Source organism: Dendronephthya gigantea, unplaced genomic scaffold (genome assembly GCF_004324835.1).
Source record: "Dendronephthya gigantea isolate DGI-Jeju-01 unplaced genomic scaffold, DenGig_1.0 000021F, whole genome shotgun sequence".
Taxonomy (NCBI): Eukaryota; Metazoa; Cnidaria; class Anthozoa; order Malacalcyonacea; family Nephtheidae; genus Dendronephthya; species Dendronephthya gigantea.
This window is the reverse complement of record NW_021163031.1, coordinates 2165023-2184508: the sequence shown is the minus strand read 5'-3', so window position 1 is coordinate 2184508 and position 19486 is coordinate 2165023. Positions and strand designations below refer to the sequence as shown.

The 19486-nt window shown below is 35.5% G+C and overlaps 3 protein-coding genes across 5 annotated transcripts; 1 reads left to right on the top strand and 2 right to left on the bottom strand.

Annotated features, from left to right (window-relative positions):
- The first annotated feature begins 17 nt into the window (after nucleotides 1-17).
- On the top strand, nucleotides 18-4116 carry LOC114521951. The gene is made up of 6 exons (XM_028542526.1): nucleotides 18-103; nucleotides 605-764; nucleotides 1344-1643; nucleotides 1954-2173; nucleotides 3025-3204; nucleotides 3509-4116. Exons 2-6 carry the CDS (start codon nucleotides 606-608, stop codon nucleotides 4114-4116), a joined length of 1467 nt encoding a protein of 488 aa, XP_028398327.1. The 5' UTR covers nucleotides 18-103; nucleotide 605.
- Nucleotides 3579-9250, bottom strand: LOC114521671. 3 transcript variants are annotated; one of them, XM_028542170.1, is made up of 10 exons: nucleotides 8957-9250; nucleotides 8282-8444; nucleotides 7626-7774; nucleotides 7410-7527; nucleotides 7267-7325; nucleotides 6638-6841; nucleotides 6218-6287; nucleotides 5991-6077; nucleotides 5810-5919; nucleotides 3579-3601 (listed from the first exon to the last, which is right to left on the bottom strand). In XM_028542170.1, the coding sequence occupies exons 1-9, from the start codon at nucleotides 9050-9052 to the stop codon at nucleotides 5819-5821; spliced, it is 1047 nt and encodes a 348-aa protein (XP_028397971.1). In that variant the 5' UTR covers nucleotides 9053-9250; the 3' UTR covers nucleotides 3579-3601; nucleotides 5810-5818. The 3 variants fall into 3 exon arrangements, with proteins under 3 accessions (XP_028397971.1, XP_028397970.1, XP_028397969.1); XM_028542169.1 differs by lacking the exon at nucleotides 3579-3601 and adding an exon at nucleotides 4594-5134; XM_028542168.1 differs by lacking the exon at nucleotides 3579-3601 and having other exon boundaries at nucleotides 5141-5919; nucleotides 8957-9249.
- Nucleotides 9251-9764: 514 nt separating this feature from the next.
- Nucleotides 9765-18167, bottom strand: LOC114521886 (forkhead box protein P1-like). Its single transcript, XM_028542461.1, has 15 exons — nucleotides 17937-18167; nucleotides 17031-17178; nucleotides 15535-15830; nucleotides 15130-15367; nucleotides 13728-13812; nucleotides 13522-13606; nucleotides 12983-13070; nucleotides 12624-12680; nucleotides 11997-12330; nucleotides 11401-11477; nucleotides 11219-11320; nucleotides 11012-11133; nucleotides 10481-10744; nucleotides 10304-10385; nucleotides 9765-10022 (listed from the first exon to the last, which is right to left on the bottom strand). The coding sequence occupies exons 2-14, from the start codon at nucleotides 17052-17054 to the stop codon at nucleotides 10304-10306; spliced, it is 1854 nt and encodes a 617-aa protein (XP_028398262.1). The 5' UTR covers nucleotides 17055-17178; nucleotides 17937-18167; the 3' UTR covers nucleotides 9765-10022.
- Between the last annotated feature and the right edge of the window lie 1319 nt (nucleotides 18168-19486).

Genomic DNA, 19486 nt, shown 5'->3' with positions numbered 1-19486 from the left:
AGTTGAGTTGCTATTTGACTGAAGTTTGTCGCCATATTGTTGGTATTTGGAATCATATAGCCATAATAAAGACATACAGGATATTCCTGTGGTATTTATAAAGGTACGAAGTAAAATTAATCCACGATTACGGAAGAGATGGCGGATGTACGGTTTACTGTAATATAATATATACTGACTGGTCACTGGAGAAATAATTAAGAGAATCTTCGAATGACGTGAAAGTTCAGGAAATCATCTCCTTATATATTCTGGCATTCTACCATGTTTTCTGTAAACTGTTGATTAATAGCACTATATCAATTTGCATGATTGTAGTCACTTGAAACTCTTGAAATTGCATTTGTCTCTATCAGTATAAAAGCAGCAGCTTAAAACTATCGCCAATAGGCTCAACACATAAATGCCAACAACCTAAGCTGCCAAAATTTTAAAACTTGGAAAGGAAGTCACACACACTTGAAAATATCGGATGCTTGTTTTGGGCATGTGTATATATACTGGTTATTGTTTGAGTGCCTTTCTTTTTTGATTGGAAAAATGCAATTTTAACAAAATCAGAAAATTTCACAATATATACAAAGTTGGGAGTTTTTTATTCCAGCATGGATGCAACAAGAAGAAAAGAGTGGGAGGATTTAAATGAAAGTGAAAGAAATTGTCTAATGTGGCCAGATTTTCTTCAGTGGGGTGAACCAGATAAAGTTAAAATTTATCTAGATAATGCTCAAACCAGTCTTGGCCTTGTGTCTGTTGCAGTTCAGGTTTATTTCATTAATATATCAATTATACACGAAATACATATTGTCTAAAAACTTAAAACATATCTTGCATTTTGAGTTTACCTGCGACTTTACCCAAGTTCTAGTGCCAGCTATATAAGGGCTACATTGTTCAACCACCTAAAAATGTGCAGTACAGAATCAGAGATAAATAGCCTTATATAATTACATTAAGCATTGAACACTAATATAACAATAGAGTTGATGTTCGTAGCCATAAATGTGTTTTTGGCTTGACTCCGAACTCGTTTTTAAAATGTGTTCTGAGGAGGACAAAAAAACACATTTATGCCCGGCCCAAGAACATCAACTGTAATATAATAGTTTATACTAACTTTAAAAATTATGCAGTCGGTAAACACTTCAGTCATTCTTCTAATTGGCTAAGATCAGCGGGCTGATAAAATATATTTCAGCCCAACAAATTTATCATTTTAGCCTGCAAAATACACCGCAATGCCCGCCAAAGTTAATATTATAATAAAGATTTATATTAATGCATTATATTGCTCCATTATACAGTTAGTACTTGCAATATGAAATGGTTCTTAATTTTTGAAGGATCCCATGACCAGGGAGTGGTACCATATATCAAAGCGAATTAAAGAAAACCAGCCTGCTCATGGTCTTGTTGAGCCTTACAAATGGATAACTAAAGTGAATGGCAAGGATGCAAATCTCCCAACTGAGGAGTTCAGTAAACTCTTTAAAAATGGGCAGCCAGGAATTGTACATTTGTCAATGAAGAAAACTATTGACCCATTGACCAAATTTGTAAAGAAATGGCAAAATGAAAGAACTATAACTGGAAATGGAAAAACTATTAAGGAAGGAGTGACACTTGTACATTTTTATTCTAAGGTACATTTTGTGGAAGGTCTTTAATTCTTGATGGAGATTGAACTTACGGTTGTTGTTGTTGGGTATGATTAATAGGAATTAATATCTATTATAGTAGCCAAGTAGTTCATTATTAACATTTCACTACCACTATAATTCCAAGGTTTTGTAATTTGTCATCAATAATTATTTTTAAGCTGGGACTTCTGTAAGTATAGCAAACTACATCTTCTGAGAGTAGCAATATGGCTGACCACATATTATTTTGGATAGATGTGATAATTGCATGTGCCTAGAATTGGTTGATGTATTCAAACCTTTTTTCCATTAGGAGAATGAGGAAATTAAGGACCATATATTGGTATGGGAAGTAAAACCTGAAACAGAAGTATCTTTGTTCCGTGGTGATGAAATATTAGCCGTCAATGATCAATCTATACAAGGGAAAAAATTAGCATTGATCTACAAACTAATATCATCAGATCAGACTCCTGCAGAGGTGAAGTTGAAAATTAGAGAAATTGAGCGTGACAATCCAAGTACTGATGAAGGTAAACTTGAATTTCACTAATTATACTGCAGACAATTGTCATATTGCATATCATATGAAGAACTTGAGTGAAGCATATGTCCAACAAGGGCCTGTTTCTTCATCCACCTATAGCTAAACACACCAGTCCTCATTCAGAATATATTTAAATTATTAAATTAGTGAAGTAAAAAACTGAGGGAGGGCTGGTTCTTATAAGGAGTGGCCTTCATATAGTTCTATATAGGCATACCAGGTGGGGGAGCAGGCAGTTGCCCTGCCAGAAACCTCACAAGGATGACAAGAAGTGTAGAGAAGGTAATTGAACCTGAACATGAGTCAAAACATTAATCTTCGATCCTACAATGGTTTAGATTGTAGGATGCATAGTAAGCAAAGTTTGTCACTACGTAGCAAGAATCGTAGGAAATTATCCAAATGATCATATAAACAATGTGAAGAGTAATTTTAGAGAAGAGTAATAAGTAGTTTAAATGAAACTTAGAAAAGTTGAGTTCTTGATTCTGATCATTATCAGTAGCTTAGATGAGGACCAACACGGGCAGCTGTCCCTCCCTACTGTTCTCACCAGTAGGGGCAAGAGTGGGCAGCAAAATAAGCGCTTTCAATACACAGGATTGCAGCAAACGAGCCTAATGATGTATTGATGTTAGCCAACGTTTTGAAAACACTCTCTACTGTGTCGTCAATATAGAAATTCCCATTTAACGAAACTGCCCCCCTTGCCTTCGCATGTTTCGGCGTCCTTGCCGAAGTACTGAGTAGTACAATAATAAAGTCGATATTTGTATATCATAACGTATTTTGTTTTTCGCGAAGTCTTTAGAGTTTATTTCTTCTAATTTTTTTTAGGAGTGGAACAAACGAATATAAAAACTCAGCAGTCCATTGACCCATCAGTTAATCCTGCAGTGTGTTTAGTTGTCACTAAAGAAATGGACATTAACGCTGGACGGGAAATGCCAAGTGAAGTATTTGAAAATTCATTTTCAAATATAAAGGAAAGCCAAACTGCAGACGCAGTGCCCGAAGGTATTCACTTTTTTAATATGTAGATTTCCCCAGTTTCACCCCCTTTTTTCGTGAATTTTTCTGTATGTCAGAACAAAATAGGTAAAAACCTGTAATATGAAACATAACATGAGAAATTGGTGGAGTAATAACCATGAAAACATGTCATGTCGACGTCGATAGATTCTACTTCTAGCTTAGGTTAGCTGATAGCTTACGTCCGCGGTAGGTTTTTGTTGTAGAATGCAGATTAGAACTAGAAGAAACTCTATAGTCTTACAGTAAGAATAAGGCATCTCTTATCGTTTATTTTATTCGCCTGCAGGTTTCAAAACGCCGTCACAAGAAGAAAACAAGAAAAAAGGCAAAATGTCATCCCTCAGACGTCGGTTATCATCATCATCATCATCAGCCAGTCCTAATAGTGATACAGGAAAAATGCTCGGGACCGAAAATGATCCCAAAAATCAAAAAATTCTCGAAGTCGAGAATCCAGGCTACAAGAATACACCACCGCATACACCACCTGCCGGACGAAAAAGAGACAAAACGTGCAATGCCTGTAGCTATGTTAGTTTGCAACCAGATGACCGGAATAGTTGGCCAATTTATAAAATGGAAAACGCCCATTTTGAAAAAATATGCGTGCTTCTCGACTTACCTGATCGAAGTAGAGAACCACTTTTGAGCGTATTAGGATGCTTCAGCGTTACTGAAGTCGCCGAAATCAACCAGAGATGTGGACCTACTGGAGTAGGAACGGCTAGGATAGCGCTCATTAGATGGGGAAACTATGATCGCAAGAATAACGTGGGCGCTTTGAAGAAAATACTCAATGAAAGAATGAAAAGAAATGATGTTTTAGATGTAATTGAGGAATGGGAAAAGCTACCAGTTTGTCACGGATGTTGCATAAGACTGACTGAGACGTGATGTGTACACACGACCTATAGCTTGGAAAAACTAGCCTTAACACCGAAGAACACATAAAAAATCCTTGTGAAAAATGGGGTTTTTGTGCTTCTTTTCCAATCAAAGCGCGTAGTACAGGGTGTTTAAAAAAAAAGCAACCACTTAATTATGCAGAACATTAATACAGCTCTAAAGCGCAATAGATAAGCACCTCTGGGAATTGAAAATGGCTCTTAATCCTTCATTTAATATGCTAAAAGTCATTTTAGCTGAACTATGGTGCAAACCCGAACATATTTAAGTGGTTGCGTTTTTTTTGAGACTCCCTGTATTTTGTAGACGTATACTTCACCATAACAACAAACGATCTCGGTTACTAATTACTATTAGTATAAATTTTGAGGCGACTACAGACTACAGTATTGATTTTACTGCATCCTGATTGGTCTAAATTTACTGTCCCTGAAGTGATAGTCACTGGTCGGTGACTATAGAGCTTTTCGTTGTCGTTTTTCAAATAAGAAATTTAAAGTAATCATAAATTTTCATGAAATTATGTTGGTTATTATTTGTAAACACCTCGAAATTTATATTAAAAAAAAGCTTGTAATCACCTCGCCCAATTATTAATTGGAAATATGATTTGAAAACCCCAATATTGATCTCAGACTTAGTCTACTGAATATATCCTGGATATGTTATGTAATTTACTTTTAAACCATATGCATAGTATATTTAATGTATTTCAGTCTTAATTTATACCACCAATTACTATACAAGACAATTCTGAATGCAATTTTGAATAATTCGTTTAACGTTTATATATTGGCACTAGCTGTAAAATCGTACAATTTTTATCAAAATAAATGAAATTCATAATTGACCAGTCTCGTTTTTACCTAAGAACTTTATTAACAGATTTCGTGTAAATATCCAGCGTATTTGACTATTGTGAACATCAACGGAATTGATCATAACGAAACAGCAGGCAGCATGTATATTTTACCACGATGTATTATCGAGCATGAAGCACAAAAGACTTTATTAAAAAACGGAGAAAAAAATGCCTAACGACATGAAATTTTACACGACAAGAGGATTAGGGGAATGCCCTTTTGCTTATGCCTGCATGCCTCTCGGTCAAAAAACTATTTCTGACAGTAATGCATTCTGGTAAGATGTACATCCGCCATTTTTCTCGTTATGTTCAAAATACCAAATTTAAAATGCGTATAATGCAACCATATTATCTCCCAGAGTTGCAAGAATGTAATGTAATGTAATGATTTATTTAAAGTCGTTAGCACGGGATGTGGTTGCCCAATCATCCGAGCCAGAGGCTCATGGTTAAAGTGCACGACATAAAGTGCAAGAAGTCGTCAAAAACTTCATATAGGAAATTTTAAAACATGTCAAAGAAAACAGGTAATTTGAATCGATGCATGCAAAATTGTTTGTACTATATCTATGTATATATATGTAAAATCTACTATACTCTTAATATAATATGAAATACATGCAGTGTTTTCTTATTTATAGCACATTTTATAAATGAAATAGAAATAAAAATATTTTAGCTAGTTTAAAGACCATGCATGCAGTCGTGCTCCGCGCTGGTAGAGAATATTGTATTTCAATTAGAGCGCTTATATTCGCGCCCACGCCCCCCTGATTTAAATCACATAAAAACTAAAAACTACCCCTAAAAACTCACAGTTATAAGTTATCCAAAAGGCCCACAGCAAACCATACCACAGCACCTCTTGATTTGTCTTTTGCTTGGCATTATTGACGGATCATTGGCATTCAACGGCACCTGAAAAACTAAAAAATACGCCATGCGTTGGGCACCGGAATCTATAAAATGAAATTTCACAGCAATTACATAGTTTTACCTTTAAACTTTAGGCCTCTACCAAAATTTTTCACCACAACATATAGAGCCAAAAGCAACAAAAATCTGATAAATAACGCCCCGATTGCTAAACAAAAAGAGACAGAAAAATTCAAAATCTCCGTCAGTATATATCTTGACAGCTAAGTCAAAATGCAGGAAAACATGTAAAGTTAAGCAATAATTATATAATTATATATATATATTAATATTATATAAATTTTGCACCTGCAGCTATAAATGAGTATGTCAACTTTTCCATTTCATTGCTGGTGTAGTGTTCCCATCTCGATGAAAACTAGAAAGGTATTAACATGGTGAGGCAGCCAGCACAATGGTTTTCCGACATGATGTATTTAGCATCCCCGACATTAAAGGCTTCATTATTAACTACCATACTTCCATCAATATACTCTTATAGAAATAAAGCCATAGTCCAGTCGGGCTCCAGTCGGAACAAAAAATAGCCCATACCTTACCTTATCATGCGTTAGAACATCTGTCTAACTAGGCTACACTACGCCTTGTCTCTCTGCTAATAGACAGAAAGTTGAGCAAATATTTTTTCTTCCTCGTTTTTACAAAATAAGTTTCAATATAAAGAGAGCTCTAAATGAGAATTGTCTGAAACTTGCAAACAATTTTTACCTGTATAAACCTGTGCACTATAAAAACAGGCTCAGCGCAGCACAGTGGAAGGAAAAACCAAACCAATAGAAGTTGTTCGGACCTCATTGCAATCCAACCCACCAATGAAGCTAGCAGCTGAAATGGAACACCAACAGCCAGGCAACATTTCGAAAAATACGACATCTTCCCAGCATCTTCGATAGTAAGAATTAACAAAATTATCTTTAAAACAAGATGAAGAATTACAATTACCATGTGAAAGAAAGACACACTTGAACAACATTAGTTCATTTTGATCAGAAGAGTTTAGACAAGCAGATTTTAGTAGAGTCTTGTGATGCCATTAACAAACTTGATTTGTATTTAAATCACGTTTGAGCTTGCATGAATTTACAAGAGCTTAATGCATTAACATAGAGTCTAAAATCTTTCTGTAAAAGAAAGATACTTTTTATTTGCAGACTTCAGAGTGAGCCAGGGCAGTAGAAACATTTAACACTAGAGACACTAGAGGAAATCACAGCAAGGACAGACCTATGTAGTATACATTAAATAATACCACCAACTGTATCTGATGCACTAGCTGTTGATATAATGTTATATGACAGTATTGATTTAACAAAATGGCAAAAAGAGTTTCAACTCACTGATAGTTGATAATCAATTTTGAGCAAACCAGAAAATCTACTTGCAATGCGGTACATGTCTAAAAGATGGATTGAAAAAAAATATTGAACTAAAAAAAAATGATGTTATCTACCATATATTTAGAGAAATAGAAAATAGAAACCTTGAATTTCTGTTTTAGCCCCAACAGTTTTAAACAGTAGGTAACCAAAACCTCGACCTACAACCCAGGCAAAACCAATTATCACTGGAGCCAAAACAACAACTACCACAAATCTTGCCTACATGTAGAAAAAATAGGCATATAGTGTTATACCAGATAGAAAATCAATTTTTCAAATTTTTCTAAAAAATAAATTAATAGAACAATCATGCTTACCAGCTTAATCTTGGATTTGGATTTTGGATATGTCAGCCCAAAATTCACAATTACATAAACAGTGACAATGAGAATGGCCAAAATAAGACAATAAAGTTCAAATTCTCTTTCTCGTAAAACACCATGGATAGTATAAAAAAGACAGAATGCTAGAAATGATAAAATTGAGAAAATTGTAAAAATTTTAAATTTCAATATTAGTTTTCAACATTTTCAAAAAGTGACAGTTAATGAAATTGTGTGGTATGGTATTCTTTGTATTTATATATAGTATATGAAAACAAAGAATACCACACAATTTCATTTAATTAACAATTATTGGATGAGGTTGAGTGTGATATTGAGAATTATCAAGCCGAAGTTTGCGTTATTTGCCGAAGCGAAGCTGAGGCGGATAACGCAAACTGAGGCTTGATAATTCTCGATATTATGCGAAAACCGAATTCAATAATTGTTTTATTATGTATTTCCTTTTTAAAGACGAAGTTTGACAACAAACTAGCGGTAAAAATTACGTCACCTACGGATAATTTTCAATGTCGTGTAGGTGGCAAGACATTGAGAATTATCTGTAGGTTTTTCGCCAATCACAATCGAGATTGCGTTAGCAATGCATAATAATACAATATACTAGCTGCTGAATAACTACAACTCACCTGCATTGACCAGCAATAAAATTGCAAATATATAATTAGGAGAGTTAAGATCAAGTTTCCATAAAATATAAATTACTGTCAATGCAATTGCTGCCACAAGACATGGAACACAAATGATGAAAAATATCCACTCAGTTCGATCCAAACCAGCCAAGGTTTTTGTCTAATTAATCAGAAATGGTTAAGACTAAGGATAAGGGCAAGTACATATATACAGTATGTTAGTTGGAATCATAGTTTTGGTAAAATTTTATTCTCCCCTATTTCACACTTCTCCAATAGATAAGGTTATAGGGATATTTGCAAGGTGCCATCTATATCAAGGTACCATCAATTCACTATAGATAAAAATTATTGAAACTCCACACTCACACTGAATCAGTCTGAAATAAGACAAGTGTACACCAATATTTGCATGCAGTGCATGCAATATGACTTGTCAATGTACAAAAACACCTTTTGAACTCCTGAAGCAAGTAATAGCTCAGTGGTATAACTTCCACTGAAATTTTCAAACAAAGTTACACACGTTTTGACTTTTCAGTTTTCACTGGGCTTGCAAATAAAATGTACAATAAACAATTTTAACTCGCATATTAAAATAAGAAGAGGAATTCCAAATAATTCAATATCACTCCTTGCGGCCGTGCAATATTGCATTATTGCTCAACTAACCTTTCCCAATAAAGTGACTGTCAGCTCGCCTTGAGCAGATTGATAATCACTTGAAACAGAATTTGTATCGCTTCGTATTTCCTCTGAATCCAACATATTTGTAGACACTTTTCCTTCCGCACATCAAACAACCTAGTATTATAAAATTCAACTAAGATCTATAAAATGTATATTGCATCACTAATAGTAAGATGTGTATAAAAGTTCCAAGAGCGATCAGAGGAATGATCGGTCTGTCCATATTTCTTTCGTCTCGTGATCTGACACTGGTCAGACTGTTTGTTATTCAGTGGAATGCTCCGTGGTTATATGAAGTATTAGCGCAAAGCTTCCACTGGTCAGGTGCAGGGAATGGTGCAGGGCGTGGCAACAACTTGTTGCAACAGTTCACTGGTTGCAACTTGCTGATAACAAGCAATAGTCAAGTATGTTCGTGGGTAGCCTGCATGGTTCGTGGGCCGCAGCACAACTCAACCTCCGTCGCAGGGCACTCTTTTGAGCACAACTTTGTTCAGATAATACATTCGGTACATCTTGTTGCTTTTTTTAGCCCTGTAAAACACTCTCCTGCCTAAGTAGTTTGGTTTAGAATTAATGGCGTAATATTGTGGGTGTGCATCAAAAGTGGAAAGGTCTGGCCTTGGGACTTGGTTTTTAAAACAAGTAGGCGTAGGCCGTAGAGCGAGAAACATTAAGGCTGGGCACACGCTTCCTTCCAAGCTAAACAATAATGTATAGATAAGATACATGTATATATCTTTATCTTAAATAAAGTTACATTTACATCGTGTTATATTCATTTATTTTTCATTTATCTAATCAACATTATATTTACTATAATTATAGATTCTCTGCGTATGTTTAAATTAATTTATACAATGTCTACACCTTGCTCTACCATCTAGTGTTCAAAATGTCTAAAAAATAAGAATTTTAAATAGTAGAAATCATGAATACAATTGCAGTATGGTTAATAAATATAGAGCAGCGCTGCTTTCTGTAAAAATTTTCGGAATCTTTGAGTTTCTCCGTGTTTCGAGCGAGCACCAATTACGTTTTTCACTTTCTGCAAGAAAAAATGTTATGGTAACTCCCAACATCTACAATCCATCGATAATTATTACCAATATTATTAAAAAGGTTTAGGAAATACTTGCAGGAAACAGATGTAGGATAAAGAGAGTTTAGGACGGAAATTCGAGCGAAAATAGATAAAACACGTATTTTACCAAACTAGGTTACCGCCTGAGTGACAAAGTTATTGGGTAGAAAACTCTTGAATTTAGGCCTAACATTCCGTAATTTATAAAGCAGTAAAATCATATGCTAAAGTGGAATCAAAGATACCTAGGTAAGTTCTGGTAAATCAAGTTCGCCTTCATCTTGTGGTTCAAGTTTGACTTGGACATTAGTATGGGAAAGTTGACTGCTAAAATACAAACATTGGAATTTATTTGTATTATTCTTCAAGAGATTATATATAATCAAGTTAATTAATGGTCACACATGTTCCAATATACATACTTTATATCTTTTGAACAAAATTCAACTAGTTTTGAAATTCCAGACGAGCCATTTCCGGTATTTTCTGTATACACTCGTTTTATTGGTGGTTCGTCAGAATCACCATCGGCATCATCTCGGTTTTCGGAATTGAGGTCGGGAACTTGTATGACAGTTCGCGTGGCAACTTCAAATGTAGCCTGGGTCGGGAGTTCAGAAATACACGTATCACGAAACATCACCGAGCTCTCGTTATTGTCTGGAGTGTCTTGTTTAACCTGATTGCTGAAAATTTGTACGGTAATTGTTGAAAGTTAGAGCGATTATACGATACTGATACTCGACAAATTCAGGCCATTTTGACGCAGAAAAATGCCACTACAACTTCGCATGCGGTTTCTGGCACAGCCTCTGATTTCATCATATAATGAATATCAGGTGGATGGCTGAAAATGATGTGGCTCTGTGACTCTTAATATGGCTGATGCAAAAATTGCGTTGAAAGCTTCAACGGTAACAAAATTAGATTTTTGAGTTAAAAATAAAAAACACCTTAAGACTTTTTGTGGTCTTCTTTTCCGATATTCCTCCTCATCCACAGTCCAAACCGCTCCTTTGACGTTCTCCTTTCGTACGAAACATTTGTGAAGAGATAGATTGTGCCGCACTGCGTTCTAATATCAAACACACAACAGCGTTAGGTTAGCTTTCAATTACTTTTTGATTTTCCCAGCAAAAAATCACGTTATTGGTGCATACCTTCCATGTTGCAGTGTTTCTTCGGAAATAAGCAAAATTATTCGTAAACCAATTGTAGATTTCGTTCAGCGTTAGTTGTTCATCTGGGGCATCCAAAATAGCCTAGAACCAGAGAATTTACTTACTCAGAAAACCTGGGTACTTGTATTTATCTTTTAAATGGCGTCAAATTACAGCGTTACCTGTCTGATGAGTGAGGCGTACGTAAATGGTGGACGAACGTCTGTCTTTTGATAAAAGTCTGCGGACTGCTGCATATCTAGGCGATAATTTCAACTATATAGAATTTCTTTAGGAAAAATCAAAGCGAATATACAATATACTATTCCTCCAATTAGAAGTTTTATCGATCGTATCCACTGAATATCCTATTCTGGTATACGGAGATGGGTGAGAGTAAAAAGATAGTTAAAACTGGAGAGGTTCAGGACTTCCTGCACATTTTTCTCATCACCTTAAAAAATGGGGGGCACTAACATTATATGTGATTAACGTTACTCAGTACTGAAGCTCTTTCAGGTCAGAGCTGAGGACCAATAACCAGAATCTAGAATCATAAATCCCTATCCTTCGTTCCTCTCCCCTCAAGTCAAGAGGGCTGAGAGAGGGCTGCAAACGCACAATTTTAGCATAGATGTATTCTTCCAAATGGCCCTCATTATGATACAAAAAGTTAAAAATAAGATAAGTGCATCAAATGCATGTCAAATGGTCTATGTACATTCCCTGCTGTTCGTATACTTTTTACATCACACAGTTCGGTGCAGTTGAAACATACCTTGTGCAACAGAGACGGGCGACGTCTGAGCGGATCTTTTATAACTTCCACGACTTGTGTTTAAAGACTCTTTATCCTTTTCTTCAACATCGTTCACTGGTTCCTCGTTAGTTTCCATACTCCTGCTCGATGTTGACCGCGATTTCGTGACAGGAACTGGGGCGGAGATGACAGAAGTCTCTCGGCATACCATGACATTAGGTGGACCTTGGGGTAGAAGGTCCGTTGAGGTGAGGTCATTGTGTTTGCTTACAGAAGGGGGTTTAGTAACAGGGATACTGTGAAGCGGTGGGCTGTCTTGCCTCGTAGGAGGAGCTGGGCTAGATATGGTGCTCTATAGAAAAAATGGAGTGGATGCATGGGTAAAAATGATTAATTATTTAAGTTGAAAGTTGAAACTTTGATTGAACATGGTTGAAACTCTGACAGGCCTTGTAAAACAAAAATAAGGCTGTTTTCTGTTTTGCTCTTTGATTTCTTAACAATAGACAATTTCAAATTTCGTGTAACATCAGACTTTCCGCGTTTGACATCATTATAAGAAAGGTCTATTGTCTAGGGGTAGATCATTTTCACATTCCTGTAGATAACATGGTAAATGAAATATGATTTATATAAAACTCTGACCTTCTGCGTGTGTAAGTGTTTCATCATTGCCGATAATCTGTCTCTTTCTCGGTTCACCTGAAAAATAATAAAACAGAAATTTTGAGTATTACCCACTGGACATAAATAATATCATAGAACATGTTCATTTGTCCATCTCTACGACAAGAAACAAGGAATAAATTCGATCTGGCACTGCACAAAACATCGCTGAAGGCGATATTTCCCACTAAATTAAAATTTCTCTTTAAAGACTTTATCAGTCGAAATACTGTCATATATCTGTTACTCTCAGCTATACGTAATTAATTGCAGCTTTTTTCCCTAGAAGCCAAAGCAGGTTTTTAATGTGGATGTGCAGTGCATGTGATTAGAAATACCTGTCCCTCTAAATGTGAAACCATCTGCATTTGAACCCTTGCTTGGGCTGTACTGCGATCATCAAGAGGATGCTCAGAATTAAGATGGCTAGGAAAAGAAAAAGATGAAATCTCTACAATACTTAAATATGAACCATGACGAAGAGCAATTTGGTATTAAATATGGTATGACAACTGTCTAAAATAATACACAAAATATGATGAATATATAGCTTTCAAAACTTGACAGTGAATAAAAAATATTTTAGAATTACTACATTATAATTCTTCACTCACTAATTGTGTATATGACAAGGAGTAGCATCATAGAAAAGCCAAACAAAACAAACTATTGTAACTGAACTTTCTACGTAGAACTTTCCTCATAAATTTACAAATTAGACATATTTCATATTTTTTTCCATCACACTGAATACAAACACACACACAAACTCGGCATGGGGTTCAAATATTATAATGCATAGAACTGGAAGATTTTGTATCTTATGAAAACGATTAAATGCTGTAATTAATTGCAAATAGCTCGAAATATTACTTACTGCATAAACAGTTGAAATGACTCACAGAACGTGTCACAACCAGGCCACTGACATACACCATGAATATATAGTGGATGCTGGCAACCTAAACATAAGGAAATGAAATGTTTAAATTCCTTAAAAGTACGAGCAAGGGTGCACGATGTCTAGACAACGCGTAGATCACAAGATATTACAAGGCTTTACCATATTTGATATACTCTTACCGTAGACGGCATAACCAACCCCATTAACAACAGGAACGTCCAATCTTTGTCCATGTATTGACTGCCACTCCCTGGCGAGTAAAAACTGAACAAAACAAAAAATATGTAATGATCTAACTATCAAAATGATAACTGATTTATAATAAAGCTGAACAGTAAAAGATACAATGCTAAATCTTAAAATCTAAGTGCCATGCAGTGGTAGACAGAATAAGGACTCTACTTCGGACAGAGCCCTAATATTACGGAGCATTTCAACCTCGGGGTTAAGTTTACAATGCAATCTCTGTTTTGAGAGATGGAAATTAGTATTCGTATATTGAGTTTTCATTGAGATATCTCAACCCTGTGAGATGATCTCGACGCTTCAGGACTGACCTTTTTTTACACCTTTATATTTCAAAATGACATGCGCGAGCTATTATGGTGACAATATTTTAGTATTCGCATTCCAGGTTTATATATCTGGCGACTGGAGTACCGAAGGCGGAGCATTAGGGATAAAGAGCGAATCACTCCATATTGAGACAAGCGAAATTTTTTTACATTTTTGGCGTTGGGTATTTTCTCAGCCTCATGTGGCTCCTTGAGCTTTCAATCATAATCACCAAAGTCGCTGGGTATGCTGGTACAGTAGCGGAAATTCAGATGGGGGGCAAAGCTTGCAAATTTCCGACAAACTTGTTTTGATTTCTGATAAGAGGCGGATTAAATGAGGGGAGAGGCTTTTTCTTTGCCGTTTAGCTTTTTTGCCACCAAATACCATGCCCGAATTTATCTTAAGTAGCTTTGTTCAGGAAGCCTTGTTGAAAAAAAAGCGAAAGTACCTAGCATTTTAAAGTACAACCAAGGAGCAAGTTGCCAAAAAAAACTTTTAACAATTATAATCTATCAAAAATCCCATCATTTTACATATAATTTGACAAATTGAAGCCTATTCTAACACAAAGAACGGTACCATTAACTACCTCCACCTAATGTTTATGGTTTGTGTTATTTGAAACAGTCCCTAAAAACGTCACTTGTAACGAAATAAAGGCTTTGCATAATTTTACAACAAGATATATATTTTAAAATAAACATTGAAAAGAAAGAAAGAATCAAATAAATTTAGAGCATTGTAGAGGATGCTATTTAACTATAGCAAAGGCGAGAGTAGCCAATTTATTGAGACAAAGTATTAAAAAAGGAGGAAGTCTATGAAGGCTTACTATAGATCGAAGGTCTGATTTGAGGAGGGTCACAGTAATAGACAGTAGCTTTTATTCAATAATTTTTCGTGAATTGTAACCAATTAGATTAATGAGGTTTATAAAATATCTCCTCTTCAGGGCTTCCGATAAGTTTTTATATATAATAGTAAGTAATAATCATAAATGTATGTATTAATAGTAGTTCATACCTGATGTTGATTAGTTGGGTCAGCTCCACTTGTTGGTCGTAACAATAATGGTGGTGGTTGTGCTGGCATAGCTGAGCGATGGAAATGATGACGATGATGATCACCAGTTGTACTGTGACAGCATCGGGAGTGATCAGAGCAACATTCATGGTCTCCATTGGAATGACTGCATGAATGTTTGGTACATGTGTGACCAAATGAATGGTGGTTATCATGATGGTTACCATCTCTGTGCTCCCTACATACAGAGTAATAGGTTGAAGTTCTAAGAGCTACACAGCACCTATTAGCTTTCGTGCTTAAACATGCCAAAAGGAAGGACATTTGAACTTGTTGTGGTCAACAGGTCAAATTTGTTCACTTGTGGATTATATGCAGTATGCTTTTTTAAAATGCACAACTGACCTGTCTCCCTGATCCTTTTTAAAATGTGGAGACCGACGATGACTGTGGGCATTTTCATTGTGACCACACCCACAGGTTGATGGTTGCATAAGGGCCAAAGAGCTCTCAGATGTTGAAGGATTATTCAAGGTTGTTGTTTTATCATAGTCAACATGTAGGACATGTCGAGCATCAGGTACCTCACCACCACAATGGTTGCATTCCGGCTTTGCTGTGCGGGTATAATCACGGTCACCTGGAGCGATAGTGACAATCATAGGAATAGGACTTCGATTGATCTTTCTATCACTTGTCATCTAAAACATTTCAACAATTAAGATATATCTATTACCTAGCTCCAACAAAGCTTAACAGAGCTCATATACAGACAGGACTTGAGCATTCCATAAAGGTTCTTTTCGCATAAAGTAGTTGAAATACTCAAATTAGTATTCTTATCTGTGGTATAAAATGTGTGCATATGAATGTAACAGTTTAACCAGTGTTGAATTGGCAGTAGTGTAGCCAGCCTGTCGACTTGTCCCGCTATGCTTATATTTTAGTGTTCACTGACTGAGAAAACAATAGATTTCAAAAAACACAAATAATTATAATAACTCGAAATTTACATAGCTGGGAAAATCGTCAGGCTGGCTACGCCACTGTGAATTGGTAACTAAATTCTAATTTCAGATTGTTTTTGATAGCTTAATGTAAAAATATATTTACTATTTACTACATATTTTACACCAAAAAGGTGGTATTAGGCATGAAATGGAAATGATATAATTTATCAGATGTGGTATAGCAAACTAATGGTAAACCTGGATTTCTAGCAAAAAACATTGGTTAACTGTTACCATAGAAGAAGAAGCTATGAATATTTTTCAATGACTGTCTTTTACTATAGTTATAATGGGTGTGTTGGTATAAATATTGTGTATCACTTCATTACTTAATGTTGATCAAGACCTTTGCATAAACATTTCACAACCTCCTGTTCAGTGTTTAATTACTGGCATGCATGTTTCTAATTGGCTAATCAGCCACTGTGACATAAAGTTATTGACTATTAACTCACATAAACAGTAACAATTTTCCATGGAACAAGTGGACAAATTTGTATATATAATTGATATTATATTTTATCAACACATCCATTGAAATAACAGTAACAACTAACAAGGCCAAACTGTTATATAATATATATCATAAACAATTACTAGACCTTGTGGAAAATCAACGCTGAATAATACAACTTCATGTAAAAATAAAAACTGAACTTTTGAAGTGATTTAGTACTTAAGCGTCATCAAAATAACGACTAAAAATGCCACCAATCTCTAGTATAACAAGTCATATTTTACACTCGTCAATATGGCATTCATGCGATACGTCATTCTCAAAAATTAACTCATTGTAATTTGACCTTGCTGTGCAGATTAAATCGTTTCGAATGTTTTTGCCTGGAACGTTTTGGTTTCTGTCAAAAATTCACCTGTTTTAATAAGACTAACCTTTTTGCTTTTCGGGCCTTTCATTCTTTAATAGATGCCATTATCCACGACAGGAGAGAATCAAAAGAAAAGCTGACTTCTTTGTACCATGTAATAACTTCCTCTCTCGAAACCCAACTCTGCTTTGAGCGACCGAAATGCCGGTTTTCTAAAAATTAAAATGTACATTTAGCAGTACGAAATTAAGAACATTACGAACTTGAAGGTACTTAAAACTTATTTACGATATTTGGCAGATCTACTGAAGATTGACAGTTAAATTTTAAATCACTTGTTAACTTTTGGCAGGAAAACAATGCTATAAAGTTTATGCAAATTTTGTAACTTTATATATTATTCGGCGGTAAATAAGCATTGTAATCACAAAAGTTCCTTTTATTTACTTCGGTAACTATCCTAGCGCTGTCTTTTCAGACCAAACAAAGAAAAAAAGTCTAAATTTCAGTCATATCAATCTCGAAATGCTAAAGTCCACCAAAGAATACGAAACAATTTTGAGACAAAATCTAAACAAGAAGCATTAGTTCTCAAAATAAACTGTATCAAGCTACATACAGTAAATATAAACTTGCACATTCCGAGCGCCTAACTGGCAATCCTTTACGAATAAACAACTTTATTACAACGTATTCCTTCTATAATTTCCTGCTAAAGGCTTAAACATGGACGCAAGACGATTCGGTATACACTTGAACCGAAAGCAGCTGCTATATTTCACAAATAACAACAAGTAAACATCGCGCAATTTCGCGTCGAATTTTAGTATTTGAGAGCTACATTTCAACCTCAATCACTACTCATATATATTACTTTAATACATTACCAGTTAACCCATAAAACTCTAGAAGAACAAGCGAAATGAAGGTTTAAGATAAGCCACTAAACAATATTAAAACAACAACTTACGCGCCGTTGGCTATCAACTAGGTAATTAATAATTCTCTTCAATACATCAGAATACAAGTGCAAATGCGTTTGATAGAACGGCCTATAACTTTAGCCTTGTTGTGCCAAAAATGTTTCTCGGATGTTCTGTATACAAGACCAACGTGTTACTCAAGTATTAGTGAGTATTTTGTCACGACGTTGCAGGAAACATTGTTGTTTCTCTAAGACTATAACCACCCACGGGCAATCGCCTCGTCTACATAAGTGTCTTGACGTCAGTGTCTCATTTACATTTGAGTCACGGGTAAATAACAACAAAAATAAACAAATCCAAGGAGATTATTAACAACATCTGGTGTGGATTTATGTATTTGATATTGAGAAATGCATCCCTAATATTTGTTAAAATAATGCGTTAACTGGCGTTGCAACATTTCCTCAAAGAGGTTCACTTGACAGTTGTGAATTTTCTAAGAAATTATAGGAATTCCGCCTTCAACGATGTCCACGCTCCCGCCAAAGTATTTTGGCACTGTTTGGATATGCTATACGTTGACAGGCGCATGAAGGACACGACACAAAAGAACTGAATAATTACTGGCTGGAAGGATTATTTTCATTATTGCCCAATGTTTTGTTTAGGAGTCTGTGTAAACAATCGCACATGCGTCTCAACAGAGTGTGAACAGAACTAGTGGATAGTGGATAGAGGATAAATAGTCGTGTGTCGAGGTCTCGACTCTCGAGGATAAAGTGTTTATTTTTAAAGACTCTCACACGGATACTTCGTGGGAGTAGTATCAGAGAGTCATTGCTAACGGTCTCGCATTCTTTAGTGCCATTAACTCGACCAACCTGCTTTGCTTTGCGCGCTTAGTATTAGAAACTTGTTTATCTGGTTAGTCTACTAGCCAACAATTAATCGGCTATTCGTGCATCCGTGAGTCGTCTCATTGAGACCTTTGATTTATAACAATTGCCCGAATCAAAAAAGCTAAAAACAAGTGAAATATGGGGAAAAGAGGGAATTTAATGAAGTCTGTTTTATTAATTCTATTTTATATTTGGATGTAGGTAATTGGGGCCAAAATACACATGTGTGTGAATCAGTGTGCCCGTACGTATCGTCAGGGCCTTTTTTAAGAAATTTCGAGTGGGTGGGCCATTGGCAAAAAAGGGCTTCCCCACTAGCGGATAGAAGCAGGAATGTCGATCATGGCCGAAAGCTAGGGGGCACCCGGGAGATTTTTGAAATCAGTATGGTCAAGAAACGCCGTTTCCTATATTCTGAGCCTTCAAATTTATTCTAAAAACTGTATTTGTATCTCAGATAAAAATATGGAAAACGCACAAAAAATACAAAGTTAACTTACGTCTTACCAAAAGTAATATCAAAGGTACAACATGTGTGTCAATATCAACAGGGAGTAATGGAGTGTATATTTGACAGTTTAGTGTATTTTCCAGTCTGAAGAATATTTTCTTTAAACTGGATAATCTCTGTACACTCAAATATCCATGTATATTTGTAAAGGTAAAGATGCATTTGAAATATTGTACATTACAAC

What these genes read in the sequence shown, in the direction of transcription:
- LOC114521951 (XM_028542526.1), top strand. Translation starts at nt 606, where the DNA reads ATGGATGCAACAAGAAGAAAAGAGTGGGAGGATTTAAATGAAAGTGAA. An exon ending in TTGTACATTTTTATTCTAAG is followed by an intron (nt 1,644 to 1,953) that starts GTACATTTTGTG and finishes TTTTTCCATTAG; the next exon opens with GAGAATGAGGAAATTAAGGA. An exon ending in TGCAGACGCAGTGCCCGAAG is followed by an intron (nt 3,205 to 3,508) that starts GTATTCACTTTT and finishes ATTCGCCTGCAG; the next exon opens with GTTTCAAAACGCCGTCACAA.
- LOC114521671 (XM_028542170.1), bottom strand. Translation starts at nt 9,052, where the DNA reads ATGTTGGATTCAGAGGAAATACGAAGCGATACAAATTCTGTTTCAAGT. An exon ending in GGCTAAAACAGAAATTCAAG is followed by an intron (nt 7,326 to 7,409) that starts GTTTCTATTTTC and finishes TCCATCTTTTAG; the next exon opens with ACATGTACCGCATTGCAAGT. An exon ending in ATACTCATTTATAGCTGCAG is followed by an intron (nt 6,078 to 6,217) that starts GTGCAAAATTTA and finishes CTTTTTGTTTAG; the next exon opens with CAATCGGGGCGTTATTTATC.
- LOC114521886 (XM_028542461.1), bottom strand. Translation starts at nt 17,054, where the DNA reads ATGAAAGGCCCGAAAAGCAAAAAG. An exon ending in AACACTTACACACGCAGAAG is followed by an intron (nt 12,331 to 12,623) that starts GTCAGAGTTTTA and finishes TTTTTTCTATAG; the next exon opens with AGCACCATATCTAGCCCAGC. An exon ending in GCCCGTCTCTGTTGCACAAG is followed by an intron (nt 11,478 to 11,996) that starts GTATGTTTCAAC and finishes ATTATCGCCTAG; the next exon opens with ATATGCAGCAGTCCGCAGAC.